The 16,868-nt window shown below is 40.7% G+C and overlaps 1 protein-coding gene across 1 annotated transcript in view; it reads left to right on the top strand.

Moving 5' to 3' along the window:
* Nucleotides 1-1,344: 1,344 nt before the first annotated feature.
* Nucleotides 1,345-16,868, top strand: part of LOC115774590 (homeobox protein OTX2-like) — a 31,741-nt gene continuing 16,217 nt past the window's right edge. Inside the window, exons 1-3 of the mRNA XM_030721945.1 lie at nucleotides 1,345-1,719; nucleotides 1,964-2,115; nucleotides 2,527-2,803. Of these exons, the coding sequence (XP_030577805.1) occupies nucleotides 1,623-1,719; nucleotides 1,964-2,115; nucleotides 2,527-2,803 (526 nt within the window). The 5' untranslated portion in view covers nucleotides 1,345-1,622. The remainder of the gene's footprint in view (nucleotides 1,720-1,963; nucleotides 2,116-2,526; nucleotides 2,804-16,868) is intronic.

The following is a 16,868-nucleotide window of genomic DNA, read 5'->3' as shown; positions in this document are numbered from 1 at the left end:
TATGTTAGCTGTATAAAAACGAGGGGGTCCGGGTGAGGAGAGAGAAGCGCCCTGGGGTCCTGGAAAACTTATTCTACAGGTAGGTGTAAGTGGAAACGTTACGAGAGGCCTCAGATGGCTGCATGTATGTGGAAGTTGGTGTAATCTATTACCAAATGATAAATAAATATTTAGGTGCGGTTATCACCTTATCAAGCAGTGTGCTTTTAATAGGCTCACAACTGATTAATCCTTTAACTAAAACTTTCATTTAATGTGAAATACACCACAGCTCCCAGGATCTTGAAACATTTGCTTGTTTTGCAGGTTGAAATACTCAAATAATTTATATTGTATATGCCTACAAAATGATATATAATCTCATATAATTATGAGACATATAATGGTGAGACATCTTCATAAACTGACACCAGAATATTGCTATAAATTGTAATTTGATTATATTGTTTTGTTTGTTCGATTTTATTTATTTATTTATTATTTTTATTTTATTTGTGTGAGTTGTTTGAATAGATGTACTTTTAAAGGAAGTCAGCAGACCTTGTTTTTGAAAACCCAGTAGGGCATAAAATAACATTTCAATGCAGGGCTAAAATGTTCATTTTTCTTGTAAAGTTTACCTCCCCCAAAATCAGTAGAGATAAACAGAGAGGGCTATCCCTTTGTTTGTTTAGATTAGGTGCTCCTCTCTAATCAACACGTTTCGATAGTCTCACCTTCTAAATCTAATTACCGGGAGCGATTCATTGAGGAAGGAGGGGGGGAGGGAGGGATCACTCCGAGGAGGTAGCGTCAACCTTCACTTTGGGGGTGATGTCTCCATGTTTCAAAATTATTTGCCGAAGTTGCCCTTCGTATTTGAATTTCGTTACATTTGAATGTACAGGAGTTTTAATGGAATCGAACAAAAGGCCCTGGTATAAAGAAATAAAGATGCTCGGTTGTATTTGAATGAGCTGCTCAGTTTGCAGCGCTGGCTTCTTTGTTTGTTTCCTAAAGGCTTTTGTTATCAGCATTACTTATCGGTCAGCACTGGGCTTTGTTTCTGCAAATGTCCCCCAATCAGCTGTCTATTTAGATTCGCCCAACCTGTGGGTATATGCTAATTGTGAGCCCGGTTGGGGCCCAGTGTGTGCGCGCATTTTAACGACAATGTTTTGTTTTCGGTGGGTACTAGTAGAGGAGGAGCGGAGTGTGTTTCGGGGGTGGTGAGTCGGAGGGATGGGGGTAAGGGGCGGGGTTATAGTAGCAGAGTGTGTGTGAGGAGAGGGGAGGCATTGTGGGGGGGTTGATGGCGTAAACGCCTGTCAGCCAGACAGAGCATCTTCAGTCTGGTACGGACAGCTGGGGGTCTCCACTTGGCTTTAAGAGCCCTGCGAGTTTAGAGGACGCCCACTTCTTTAAACCCGGATCTGTGCGCAAGGAGCGCGTAAAAATCGGCGGACTGATCTAAAACAAAGTCGTTTTAAAAGAGAGAGAGCAAACTTCAGGTTCACCTGGAGGACTTGACTCAGTAAACAGAGACGCGAGCGGATTAAAAAACACACGCACACTGACAGAAAACTCTTCTGAGATATTTTTCTTATTGCTTTTCGTTGGTGCTCCTTTGCCCGGCACTCAGCATGATGTCCTATTTGAAGCAACCGCCCTACACGATGAACGGACTGAGCTTATCTACCTCAGGAGTGGACCTGCTGCATCCTTCAGTGGGATACCAAGGTAATCTACCGATAGAAAAGCCTCTCTTTCAATGTGCCCAGCAGGTTTAAACATTTAATTGAATGTTGAGTTCTCGCAATTAATTTCGAAAATAGTGATATCTGTATTTAATGTTCAGGTGATAATATATAATAGGCTACAAAGTCACATATTTCTCAACTGTCTGGAATTAAGAGAGAAGTTTCTATCTGAATTTAAATTATGCCAAACGGGACACTAACCGCTGTTTTTGTCTTCTTATCAGCAACCCCTCGCAAACAGAGAAGGGAGAGGACGACCTTCACTCGGGCCCAGCTCGACGTGTTGGAGAATCTGTTCGCCAAGACTCGGTACCCGGACATCTTCATGAGAGAGGAGGTGGCCTTAAAGATCAACCTGCCTGAATCCAGAGTGCAAGTAAGTCACCAGCATGACTACCTTGATGGCTAATAATATGAGCCTGCTTAAGGAGGTCGATATTTGGTAATTGTGTCACTGAAAGGTGAGACGGAGAGGTTGACAGCAACCCCTTGAGACTGTGTTATCCCTTCCTCGTTTATTCCCACTGGAAATGTGCCCAGTCATAATTCTAACATCTATATTTTTCCAACTTACGATTTAATTGTTCCCCAAACAAAATATAGGCCATACAGGAAGTGAGATAATAAGGAAAGCAGCTCAGGAATCCCCTTTTTACATTCACCCCATTGCACTTTACTGTTCGGTATTTTAATGTATGAATATTTATAATTATTTGTATACGGATGAAGTGTGCATTTTTTAAAAAGAAATTATACCTAAAATAATGAAAGCGCCATTTCCTTCCAGGTGTGGTTTAAAAACCGACGAGCCAAACATCGCCAGCAGGCCCAGCAAACCCAGACTGGAGTGCAGAACAAGGCTGTCAGCAGGCCGGTGAAAAAGAAAAGCTCACCGGTCAGAGAGGCCAGCTCAGAGAGCGGAGCCAGCGGCCAGTTTACGCCGCCTTCGAGCACTTCAGTCCCGTCTGTGAGCAGCAGCGCAGCGCCTGTGTCTATCTGGAGCCCGGCTTCCATCTCCCCGCTCTCCGACCCGCTGTCTACCTCCTCCTCCTCCTCCTCATGCATGCAGCGCTCATATCCCATGACCTACACCCAGGCAACGGGCTACAACCAGGGTTACACTGGCTCCTCGTCCTACTTCACGGGAATGGACTGCAGCTCGTACCTTTCGCCCATGCACCACCAGCTTTCCGCCGCAGGCTCCGCCATGAGCCCCATGAGCAGCAACGGGGTGTCTAGCCACCTGAGCCCGGCGTCCTCTCTCTCCTCATCGGCGTATGGACCGGCGGGGCTCGGGTTCAGCGGCTCTGCAGACTGCCTGGACTACAAGGACCAAACGGCGTCTTCGTGGAAGCTCAATTTCAACGCGGACTGTCTGGATTACAAAGACCAATCAGCGTGGAAATTCCAAGTGTTGTGAGGGGTACAAAATAAAGGGACAGTTGCCATTAACTGCGGACTGTACAGACAAATTAAAGCCCAAGGTTTGGAGAGGCAAGTGCGGCGTTTATCCCCTCCACCACCACGACCACAGGCCCTAACTTCTACCTCGGGCAAAGCATAAATCAAGACTGTCAGGCGCTTGTCTCACTTGTTGGGTTAACTTATTGAATATACACTGACTTCTTAACTTTGATCAAGGAAACGGAACAAATTTGTTGACCAAAAGAAAAAAAAAAGGGATCAAGAGAGCGAAAGATCCAAAGCCCAACTTGGTTGAGTTTGAGGGATAGGTCAGGTTTTCTCCTAATCTCCTTAAAGACTCCCCCCTTGTCTTCTTCTTCTTCTTTTTTAATTTCGTTGGCACGCTGAAGGGCCCCTTTGATCAAAGCGTTGCGCAGAAGGGTGTGTGCTTGTGTTGTAAAGAGCGCGTGTGTGTAATGTGCGTGAGAGCAGCTCTAACGAGAACCTGGATGCACTATTTAATTTAAGAGAAAATATGTTGAAGACTAGTTATGAGACAATCAGTCCAATTCCGTGTGAGCATAATTACCCCTTATATGTTTATGATTTATTTCCCCCGTTGTATTAGTTTTTTTTTGTTTTGTTTTTTGTAATTTAAGTTGTGAATCGTTTTTTGTACTACCTGTATGCAATTGTGCTTTGCGCAACACGAGCGCCAAGAGCCAGCTGTGAATTTGATAGTTTTTAATGTCTCGGGTGTTGATAAATTATTATAAGGACATATTAGTTGAATTAAACAGGGAGTGCAGGATGAATGAAGCCAGCAGTGAGTTCAGTGGAGCTGTAAAGTGCGGTGAGGAAGCAACAAACACACTAAATCCCAATAAAAACAACTTGACCTAACCCATCTCGACTGAATGTGTACATCCATCTGACCAGTTTCTTGTGTTTATTGCTGTTTTATCACGTTTCAGCGCACAACAGTACCCCCCCCCCCCCCCCCCCCACACACACACACACACACACTCTGTTTATTCACTTCAGACATAAATCGTGTCCTATCTTGAACGCCATGAATTGCAGTTAATCATCTGGACTGCAATTCTTTTTGTCGTTGCTACACACAGCTGCCTACAAAGTTCACCATTTCTGTCACAACTACTGAGAGGAATTTGAATTATGACAGAGCTATGTTAATCCCGGGTAATCCAACACTTTCATTGACGGCTTTGGTTCAGGGTGCGCACCACTTGCCCGTTCACATGGAGAAATGTGAAATGAGCTGTGCTGCTCAGGAGACCATGGGCAAACATACGAATAAGCAGAGGTTATGAGCAAAATGCTAACAGAGAGGCACAGAGAGGACCGCTAAACATCAGTTTGGTTAGGCGGTAAACCTTCATGTGTGTGATCATCCAGTGCAAAAAAAAAAAAGTCCCTTTCCTTAGAAAGGAAGGGAAAGTTTTTTTCCTTCTGAATACGGTATAGGCCCATACAGATTTTTTTTGATTGTTTTTATTCCACCAACACTAAGGTACAGTATAGCGCACATATGACTAATTTCAAAATCACATTAACCCCCAAACGCTGCTATTCTTTCTGTGGTCCCCGATGAAGTATTCACGATAATACAATCAATCCACCACAGCCAGCAACGCATGCAGGTGCTACGATTGTTCCTGTAGGACATTTGGGTTTGTGTATAGTGGACATAAACCTACAGGCAGCCGCTTTGGGGTTTCAGACAGAGAGATTCGTGCATGGATTAAATCGTAGGAAGGCTGGTGCTACTGCTCTAATTAGGATGTGACAGGAGACGTCAGACGCGTCACAGAAATCTGGTGTGACTTTTTGCTGCCATTGAAGGGTTTTGTATTATCCAGTTGACCCCCAATTAGCACTAATTGACACGCCATTATCTTTCCACAGACAAACAAATATGACTGCAGCTTTTTTTGGGGCGCACTAGACTGCGATAACAACGATTCTCTAGTTATTTATTTTAAATATCTGTAACACTTTAAGGCTTCTATGTTTTAATCAGATAATTTGCAATTACAATAAATAAATAAAAAATCTGAAATTGGCACAAGCTCAAAAACCTAAACGAAGGCAAGATTAATAAGACAAATAATACATATTTAAAACAAAGTAAAAAAAAAAAAAAGAGAGAGAGAGAGGAGGAAGAATAAAATGATCCACCTGAATAGGCCCAAATCATTATACAAGCTATACTGACTATAATCTATGGAGAAAAATCCTCAAACTGTGGTCTCAGTATAATGAAATCCATGTACCCATAAAGCACTGAGGTCCGATTATTCCTGACCAGTTCTCCGATTAAAAAACTAATTCGTACAAAAACCTCTTCCTAATAAACTGCAGTTTAAAGCTGTATTTTATCCGTCACAGCAGTGTACAACATATTCAAAACTCCAACAGGTTTCATAATAAACGTCAGCAAAGAGCAGTAAGTCAGTCGTCCTGCAGCAGGGGGGCCAAAGGGGGACCCCGAGTATCCATTCGGTTTTAATTACGCACAAGCGGCACTGAAGAGCACATATGGGCCCGGCAGACGCGCTTCATTAATCCTCTCATCGCATTTGAGGATGTTTAACAATAAAAAGGAGCCTCTTCTTGGCAGAGGAGACCGCACATTTTGTCGACCGTCGCCCCGAGGCAGGGCTTTCCTCAAGCGGCACCACTTCATCTCGGCCAGGGATTTCTGGGTTTCCCCCCTGGCGGAGAGGAGATCCGAGCGGAGGTGCGTCTCGATCCTGCTTTACAGCGGCGGCGGAACATGCTCACGAATAACAATCACTCCTGTTTTACTTGTGACAAAACGTAACGAGAGAAACTCACCAAAGTAGCCTGAAGTGTCACAACAGAAATACATTAAAAAATACCGGCTTATTTAACTCAGCTACAGGTTCTGCCAAAAAATATTGGGTTTAACTGGGTATCAAATAATCTCACATGGGAAAAAAAGTTCAAATTTCATTAGCTTTCAGAGACGCTGACGTCCTTATAGACTTTACTATGATTTGAATTTTAATGGACCAATAATATAATCTGTTTTGCTCTATAACCTACTGTTTTGTTTTAAAAATCAGTTTACGTTTTAATAGGTAGTCTCTTATTTTATCAGTGTGATTACAAGAACCATACACACTGTATAAAAGAAAGATGATGATGACATTATATATCTATCTATCTATCTAATCTATCTATCTATCTATCTATCTATCTATCTATCTATCTATCTATCTATCTATCTATCTATCTATCTATCTATCTATCTATCTATCTATCTATCTATCTATCTATGAATTCCTACCACTTATATATTTAGGATTTAAAGTTCTTTATGACCTAATTCAGTTAACAATAGCCATGATCAGTTAAGTACCAACTGCATAACAAAGTTGTGCCCACTGCAGTCTGGAAAGAGAAATATTACAACACTAAATACTAAGAAATTATTATCAAAAGTTGCCTTTCTGGTTGATTTTAAACCTCTAACACAGGTGCACACAACAATAAAGAGGCAGTAAAAATTTTGGATGACCCTCCTCTACATTTGAATACAATAACCGCCAATGTGAGATCCGGACCTGCTTCCTTGTGTGACAGATAATGTAAGCACAAGATAAACTGAAAAGACTTTTATAAAGAAAAGAATATTTTATATATTATATCTCAGCCAATCGCTGAGAACATAACCGAAAACTATTGTTATGCATAAGTATGTGTCCTACATTCCCAGGGAGGCAATGTCTATCACATATCAGCACAGCAACACATACATAATTCATCCACAACAACAGCAGTCATGGAATCTCATTTGAATGAATGAAACAATAGTGTTTCTGTGCTCTCATCAGACTGGCGGTTGAGGAATATGCTAAATGGTTCAAAGTGGTAAAAAAGAGAGTTAACACTTCATGACCTTTTCTATCCATGCTAAGCCATGTAATGTTTAGAGTGATTTCATCTCGTGGATTACACAATTTGATGAGATTAGACTAAATTCTGCCGGATGCACACGCTAAATATTGCCATGTGTTGCTTTAATGGGACTTAAAGCGAGGCAAAACGTTTCTGTGAACTAGGAGCTGACTTTAAAGTAGAGCTCATTTGAAATTTGCTTTCATTTGCACCTCTTGTCATTCTGGTGTAAATGCTAGCTGGGACTGTCTCCTGAGCTGCTTTCACTGTAAATGCTGCTGTTGTTCTTATTAAAAATATATATATAAAAAAAAAAGAAGCTCAGCAGTGGTGCTTTGACTCTGCAGTTCAGCCAGCATACAGCCAGAACAGTAAAAAGACTTTACCAGAAAAACGTTTAAGAACATCATCAATATTTTAAGCAAAGTGTAAGCAGGTTCAAGGCAGAGCTAGTTTACAGTAAACTACTTTATGTAAATAAAGTTTCGATTTAGTCTGGTGCTTTCCAAATGATTAAATGATTAAAGTGTCAGACAAAAATAAACTGGACAATTTTAACTCTCCAAACTGCCCAGAAAACTATCAAAGAAGAAGAAAGGTTGCCCTTAAAGACACTGTAAAAGTGACAATGGGTCTCAGCTGAAAGCCAAAAAAGGTATTTAATGTACTCACTACATTTGTTTGTTTTTTATGTATCTGAAAAGTAACTTAAAATTATAGCTGTTAATTAAATATGGCAGGGTTTGACCGTCTCCCCCTTAAAAAGACTGAAGCAGAAGTAGCATTAAATGGAATTCCTCAGTCCTCTATATCAAGTAACTGTGCTTAGATACTTTCTCAGTGAAGTTCAGTAGATACTGCGGAGGTTTAATGTGCTTGTTATTGCCATTTTATTTTACTCAACACATTTTTCGATACCTTTTCTGAAGATGCCATTCACGTTCTCCATAGTTAATAAACAGGACACGAGCAGATGCAGTCAATAACGCTGATGCCCACCTACATATAACTGCACTTCCTCGTGATCATTATGCTTATTTGGCTTTTATCCAGTTCATGACTAAAAATGCTGGAGAAAATGCATGTCTACCAGACCACCTGAGTGTCGCTCTAATAATAATAGAGACCTTCACCTTCTGTTGATGCTATTTTGGTATTTTAACCGGGGTACTCTCCATGGAGGTTTTTAATTTGACACTGTCTCATCGATGCAGTGAATTACTTTTAAAAACACGAACATTAATTTTCACTGCTTACTGAGCAGCAGCATTGTGCGCTGTCACACTAAAGTGTATGTATTTCTGCATTGCCCAAAGGCCTTTTTACAGCAAATGTTCTCATGATTTTTTTTTTCCCATCTTTTTCCACCATCCAGACCAAGAAAATCCCTTTAAAGAAATTATGTAAAAAAAATAAAAAAAAAATAAAAAAAACATACATAAACTTATCTAATACATGTAATCATCTGTACATTAATCTGATCCAATAATAATAATTCAATTTATGTAAAATTAACTGATTTTGAAGACCTGAGCCTCTTACAGAATGCAAGACATCATTAGCAAAATATCTAGAGTTAGAATTTGGCCTGACACGGGAGTCTCTACCATATGGCTGGTGTTACGTATGTGAGCCAGAAACATTCATAATGCTGAGATACTGTCATTCCATGAAACGCAGCACTGTAAAAATGCACATCTGTTACGTACACACATAAAGCAGAAAGCTGATTACAGGTTTAAAGAAAATCCAGCATATGTAAAAGAATGTAATGGCATTAGAGAATTAGTGTTATACATTAAGGTAATGTTTGATCTTTCTTTCTTTTTTTTTTTTTTTTTTTTTATAATTTTTTGTTGTTTTCAAAGCATCCCTGTGCCTTTAGATCATACCACCATGGATTATGTCTACAGTGGACATCCAGCCAACAAAGCACTTCTGCCCTCATGGACACAGATCATTAGCAGGGGAAAAAAAACACAACCAAAAACATAAATCCCCTTATAAGAGGAAAAAAAGAGATGTTTTAATAACAGATTACATGCATTTAATGGACAAATTTACATCCATAAGCTGGAACTAAAAGCATTTAACACAAACAGATGAATGCGCAAAGCTCCATCAAGGAAGTTACTATATAGGACACAGAAATGTCAGCGAAGCAGAGGCCAGGTGAGTACATACACAAAAAGTTTGAGAGTTTCATTTCAGTTCATTTAAAAAAAATTATTTATTATTATTATTATTTTTTTTACTGTTTTGCTGGATTGGACTATGGTACAAACAGAACTAGCTGCTTTTGATAAAATATGAACTTATTTGCATCTATCTATCTATCTATCTATCTTGCCCAGTTCAGAGTTGTCGGGAGGCTGGAGCTTGTCCCAGATGTCAGATGGCCTGGTACACCCTGTTATGGTTGCCAGTCTTTCACAGTTTTCCAGTTATGAAAGCACTTTATTTATATTATGTCAAGAAAATACAATAAATGACTTTAAAGCAGACTTGTGACCAAAACACACCATGTTACCAGATAAACATACCCCAGTTGTGAGGTTTTTGCACACACTTCACTGCCATTTCTGCAACTTCCATGAATATAATCCTACCAAGGTTGGTGACAAAACCTTTATATTTGAGATGATGAATGAACCATCCCGCTCAGGAAAAGGGAATTAAGAAAAACCTAATTTGTCAAATGAAGAAGAAAAAAAAAGGTCCTACTGAATGTCAGTGCTTTGAGGTGATTGTTGTTGTGAAATGGAACTATATAAATACAACTGAATTAAACTGTCATGGACCACTTGAACTTAGCTTCTAAAAGATGATCTGAATCTCTGCAGTTCAAAGGTCAGGGCTGCTCCCAATGCTTTTCAGTCAGCAGAGGCTCACTATAATAAAAGATGGTTTCAGCAATATAACTCTTAAACTATAGGAGAGGCCTCATGATTTGAGAGCAAGAGATAGCACAGTAAAGGAGGATGGATGCACAGTTTGCTGACAGATGCCTCACTCCCTGCCCCGCCCTGATTCGGCTCACCTGTTAAGGGCGGCAAGTGAGCTCCTGGAGATGAGCGAGTCTGTTGTGGAAGCAGGGAGGAGGTGACCAGGGAGGGCTCGACGGGAAATTCTGGCACATGCTTCCCTGCAGAGGTCTCTCAACCCTTGCAAATCATCTAACAGGGCATATGCATATATATTTCTTGGCACTAGGTGTGATGCCGGTGTGCTTCTATGTGCTTCCTCTATCCCAAGGTAATACCTAAAGCACGTAGTTCAGAGCAAGTGTTTATGTGTTTACAGGTTCATGGATCATTTGTGTATGTGTAAGTGTGTGTGTGTGTGTGTGTGAGAGCAGGAGGAGTGTGCCCCCTCTGCACCCCCACAGCCGCCAAACGCCTGGCCACCTGCTCTGGATTTGAGAGCATGCGGATTACACGCGTCACAATGGAGATGCGCAAACACAAATATGCCCTCAGCTAACAAAGGACACACACACACACACATACACACACACCAGACAGTATCATCACTAATTGCTTTTAGTATCTTCAATATTTTCATAGTTTGGGGTATGATAACGCTGGGCATGAAATGGGAGATAATATTTACAGTATGAATGTTTTGATTGATTCTTCTTTTATTTTTTTTGTCGGTGTCTGTTGGAGGCTCACAGCACCAATCACTGGACTTGATTTGGTGGCTTTTAAACATGTGTGTGTGAGTTGTTGTTCAGGGAGGTGTTTTGCCATGCCTGTTGTGACCCGTAACATATCCACTGTCCTACTTTTCACCCGCAAAAACACTGCAGCGTCAACAGGGAGAAACCACCAGACAATCCCGGCCACGGAAAGTGCACAAACACAACATCACCATAAATAACAGCACATATCAGCACAACTTTCATTCACAGTAACTATAAGCAGTTCGTCTGTGTTGTTTAAGGGCCGCATACAACAAAACAAGCCACAGAAAGGTTATTCGATCTGCCTTTTTCCAGCGTGAACAATGCCTGTTTATTTGTAGTCTGATGTGTTTGTTACCACCTCTTTCACATCATCACTGCTTAACAAGATCACTGGAACTACATCAAGGACACATCAGACTTAACAATATCCAGGTAGTCTGCTGGGAGTTTGAACCGGTTCCCACTGAGAAGCATTTCATCTGGAACTTTTAGGGACTAAAGTGCAGAAAATCTGAACCTCTGCTGCATCAAATTTAAACATTCTTTAAAAGCTGAGTCCTGTAACATCACACAAGTGCAACAAAAAAAAAAAAAAAAAGAAAGAAAAAATCAACAACTTGATCAATAACGATGACAGAATCTCAAGAAAGTTGTGGTTTTATTGCATCATGAAAGATGTTTTCTTGTGGCTTACTGAAGACGGCTGGTGTTGAGTTACTTTTAGCATTACAATTTGAAAAACCGAGTGCATTCTGTATAAATTTTCACATCTAAAACAGGCACATGAAAAAATGTCACAAGTAATGAATGAGAGAAAAACTAAATCACAAACATCACCCAGAAGCTTGAAAGTGGCCATCAGTAGCTTGCATGTAAATGTAACTGCCATCACTTGCTTTTGTATGCATGATGTAATTCACTGCTTTAGTGGCATCTAAGTATATTTTAATGACATGTGTGGACTAAACCTATCACACAAATTACTAGAAGGTGATGTAAATGGATGCCAAGATCCTGACATACAGCCAAAAGATGAACTGCACAGTAATTATCAGTACCCTGAGCGCTCAAGGACATTTAACAAAATTGACCTTGTCACGCTTGTTTGATGGTGGTGAAAAGTAAGAGGCGGGCTATTAAAGCGCCATTGGGCTCGTGCTTGTGTGTAAATTCAATCACTTTAGGATGGGAAGGGGTTGGGGGGGGGGGGGGGTGCTTTTCCACTGTCTTCTCTCGCTCTGCCTTGCCTCTTTTTTTGCCCATGGGGGTGGCGGGTTTGTTTTGCTAATGACCCCATCCCGTTATGACCTCATTCAGTTTGTGCTCAGTAATTGGTGGCACACTGACATACTGTGGTGTCGGAGGAGGGGTCGACACGCCCAGGGGGGCGATCCCATTGTAAACATTCCTCCCTGACAAATAAGGTATTGTTATTAATGATTAATGGCAATGAAGGGGAAGTGTGTGTGTGTGTTTGTGTGTGTGTGTGTGTGTGTGAGGGAGAGAAAAACAATTAGGATGATGTAGGTAATGAATGATTACGACTCGAGGTGTTGCTGCAGATCAGTGGCTGAAATGTCATTGTGCAGGGCACTGACTCCTGAGTCCTGTGCAGTCAGGACACAGTGTTAGATCAGGGTGAATGTGTCTGATTTTTAAAGAAAATGAGTTAAACAGAATTACACCATAATGTGGAAAATGGCATATATTACCTAAAAAAGATTATAGTGAAAAGGTAGCTCATGAAAATCAGAAATCCAGTATCTCAAATTATTAAAATTTAAAATATGTTAAATTCAAGCAAATTACTGTTCAAACAGTGTAAATACTGTGCATCTCTTGGTCTAGCTCAGCACACGCAGCCACAATCATGGGGTAGACTGCTGGCTTGACAGATGATCATCCACAACTTTCACAAGGACGGTAAGGCACAGAAGGTCATTGTTTAAAAGGCTGCAATGAAAAGGTGCACAAACAACAGGAATGGCTGCAGCCTTAAGAAGATAGTTTAGAAAAGTTGATTCAAGAACTTGGGAAAGCTTCATGAGGAGTGGACTGAGTGGATTTAATGCACTGAAGTGTCACTCCTGAACCTGAGGTAATGTCAGAAGTGTCTTACCTGGGCTTACCTGGGCTAAGGAGAGAAAGAAGTGGACTGTTACTCAGTGGTCTGAGGTTTTTAGATTTAAGTCAAATTTGTATTTCATTTAGAAATCAAGATCCTGGAGTCTGGAGGAAGAGAGATGCACAGAATCCAAGGTGTTTGAAGTCCAGTGGGAAGTTTCTGCAGTCTGTGATGATCCAAAGTCAATGCAGCTATCTACCAGGAGATGCAGATTGCCTTTACCAGCTAAAACTACTACCAAATGATTTGCTATGTTATTATTGTGCTTGATTGGCCAGACACCTCGCTTGAGCTGAACACTTTAGCGAATCTATGTGCTATTGTTAAAAGGAAGATGAGAAACCACAATCCTAAAGCCACTATCACGACAACCTGGGCTCCAGAAACACCTCAAAAGTGCACAAACTGACCTGACTCTATGCCACACTGCACTGAGGCGGTAATTCACTGTAAAGGAGCCATAAATAATATATGTAGATGAGTATATATGAACCTTACCTTTATAATTTAATTAATTTAATTATGAAACATATAACTTTTTCAAGATAGTCTCATTTTTTTAGGTCCACCAGCACAGTAAAGTAGGTGTAGATTATTATGAGAAAGCAGTGGTTCTGATGCACTTATTCTTTGTTTTCGATTTTCTGATATTAAAACTATATTGCACTGCATTTCAGATGATCTACATTTTTTTCTTGATATATTTCAAATCTTTTCTTCATTTCACATTACAGATTAATATTTAACTGCAAAGAATCCAAAATGAGGATGCATTGTTACAAATTAAACTATCAGTAGTTTTATTGGTCGTGACACAGAGGAAGGAGGCCAGTTCCCGACCCACACTCTGTTGTGTTGCAGTGTGGGCACGTATGATGGAAGGGCCTCTTGGTAATGAATCTTCTAATACTCTTTTTTTTTTATTGTATTTATTTGAAGGGGTCCCATTGGCACAACTCACTCACACATGTATTTCTTTGGAAGTGTCAGCAAGACAGGTCAAACTGATGTGTAAAGCTGGTGGGGCCCCTGCTGATGTTTGATGGTTAATTTGTGTCTTACTGTCCCTGAGCGGGAAACGGAGCATGAATACACCAAAGACCTTTCTATAAATCATCAAAATGTAAAAGCAAAAGTCCATCACCAGGCTGAAAGTCCATTTAAGTTCATATTTTTCAAGAGAAAATGCCCTAAATCTACAAACTCTTCTATCATGATTTCTGCTTTTTTTAAATTGTACAGCAAACCTGAGGATCTACACTCTGAACAGCAATACCGACTAGATGTGTAACCTGTTATAAAAATCCTGTCATTTGCTGCAATTTCATTTGTTTTAGCCGAAGACCATGAAGAATGAGGCCAATTAATGTCCTATTAATTAAAACCGTAATTAAAGCTTCATGTTTAAGAACCAACTCCAGTAAAAGCTGGGATGCCCTTCACTGGTTAGATTCCATTATAAAAATATATTTTTCTATTAATAATTTTGCAGGAACACATTTATTTTTGGTGACCCTCTCAAGCACACCAGTTGGAGTAGTCTGTGTAGTGACGTGCTCTCATTCATCTGAGACGTTTTCCCGGCCAATTTCTTGCCTTTCATGGCAGATTTTTGTTGCTCTGACTTCCTCTTTGGAACACTGGTGAGACAGGAAACAAGGCTGAGCCTAGTTTTCCTTTTCTTTTTTTCAGTCTCTTGAGCCAAGAAGTAATTTCTTTTTTCCTTTATCATTTGGGGATACAATCTATCAATTAGATTCAAATATAAGGCCCGGGGGACAGAACTGGAAGGAGAAAATGTGAAGGAGGGTATACATTTTGGACTTTTAATTGTATTGTCGCAGGTTTTACAGCTTTTCCTACTCCCCCATGGCCATTCATACTACACCAAAGCAATTAAGTAATAGAAAAACACTTAAATGACAGAAAAGTTCCTGGTTTTTCACACTGTACTATAGAAATGTTTGGTTTTCACAATGGGTTCACAATAAAAGAAAAAAAAAAGGACGCTTTCTGTGAATTAATTAAAATTTCGTGTTTATAATTACAGGAACAGTCAGTGCTATGAGCTCCCAGAATGAGATTTTCCTTCTTTACGACAGCAGCATTTCTTTACCATGTAGAAAAACAAAATGTGCTGTTGACATTTTTTGTCCTTATATTAAATTATTTCAGGGGCAAAATCTGTAGTTAAACTTTCTTTACACTGACAGAACGGCAAAATTCTTGCTTCATGTTTACGAGGGACAAAAATCTTTTGGGTTTTTGGGTTTTTGAGTGTGGTGGGTATAGCTGATATCAGTATCAGAGGTGAATAAGTTCCTGTCTCTTCCTGGCACTCTTCATTTGACTTACGGATAGAGGCCCAATCATGAATAGATGGGTGGTGTACTATTCAACTCATAATCCAGCATAAAATTGGACCCTCAAGGACTGTGTGTGTGTGTGTGTGTGTGTGTGTGTGTGTGTGTGCGTGCGTGCGTGCGTGCGTGCGTGTGTTATGTGGTTGCATGTGTCCTGTGAGGCCTGGGCCATTTGCGTGTTTCCCTAATGTAGGCAGCCACATTCGATGAGATGTATATCATTATGGTCATTATGGTGTGTGTGTGTGTGTGTGTACTGCAACACACCATCAAGGAAACATCAAGTGCACATCAAATAAGTCGTACGGCTGCTTATCAGTGTAACACTAATTATCATCAATGTTTAATATGTAATTACACAATGTTATTCCCAATAATTACAGCACATTTATTAATCAATTAGCATGTATTGAGTGTGTGTACTTGCATGTTTTCCTGGTGATAATTGTGCACCACAGAACACCCCCCCCCCCCACACACACACACACACACACACACACACACACAAAAACCACTGTAAAAAAACAACAACAAAAACAAAACTTAATCTCCGGCTTGAGTGTGGTTTATACTTGGAAAAATAAAAAGAATTCCACGTGTGCACGTGTCCCTGCAAATACATCCATAAATGCAAAAACACACATGCACAGAATTGCTTTTTACTTTCAGTGGGTGGCAGAAAAAAGTAATTTCTCCAGCACCCCCACCACCACCACCACCACCTCTCCTCTCCTTCTCTCCCCTCCCCTCATCCCACTATCACATCGGGCAGGGTCTACTTATAGTAGCAGCCAGAGAGAAGAGAATGGGGAGAGAAAGGGTATTATGACAGTCAGGAGAGAAAAGAGAGGGAGCGAGAGAAAAGAAGGGCAGACAGGGTATTATGAGAGAGAGGGATGAGAGCAGTGAAGGCATTTGGAGTCTTTATTCGCCTTCCTAAGCCTCGGGCTCTTCTCCCAATCCGATTGGTCGATACGGCCAGCCATGTAAATGAAATGCAAAGCAGAGAGAGACCCTGACTTCCCTTTGCCAATTTGTGGGGCCCTTTCTCTCTTCCTCTGCCGACGGCTTCGTTCTTTTATCAGTCTGTCTTCCTCTCAACGCGATGCCTTTCTTCCTCAGTATCACAGTTTGCCGCCTTCAACCTCTGATTCTCCCTCTCTCGCTCTGGCAGATAATGATTTGCCTTTTTTCTCTAAGAGCTGAACTTTGCACTTCTCTAATGTTCGGCTCCAAAGGGTTTAATCTGGCAAGGCTTTTTTTTTTTTATTTCCTGGGAAACTCCGGTGGTGATTAAGCATATGCTCTTTTGCATGCGTGCAACAATGTTTGTGTACGTGCAAAAGTGTGTATGTCCTCTCGTGCTCTTTGTGCAACTCTGGACTGGAGTCCATTAGACATTTATAGCTTTTCACTTGCATCAGGGAAAACTGCACAGGTCTCACACATCTTCTCTACACACAAATTATTTGGTCCAGAATAGTCTGTCATCAAAAACAGTCACTCCCTTATGTGCACTGGATATTTCCCTGAACTGAGACTCTCCTCCACCACTGCAGAAGGAGAGCCTGTTGACACTAAACTCTTAGGCCAGAGTTCCA

Source organism: Archocentrus centrarchus, chromosome 24, assembly GCF_007364275.1.
Source record: "Archocentrus centrarchus isolate MPI-CPG fArcCen1 chromosome 24, fArcCen1, whole genome shotgun sequence".
NCBI lineage: Eukaryota > Metazoa > Chordata > Actinopteri > Cichliformes > Cichlidae > Archocentrus > Archocentrus centrarchus.
Note: the sequence above shows the minus strand (reverse complement) of the source record. Positions and strands in the feature narration are given on the sequence as shown.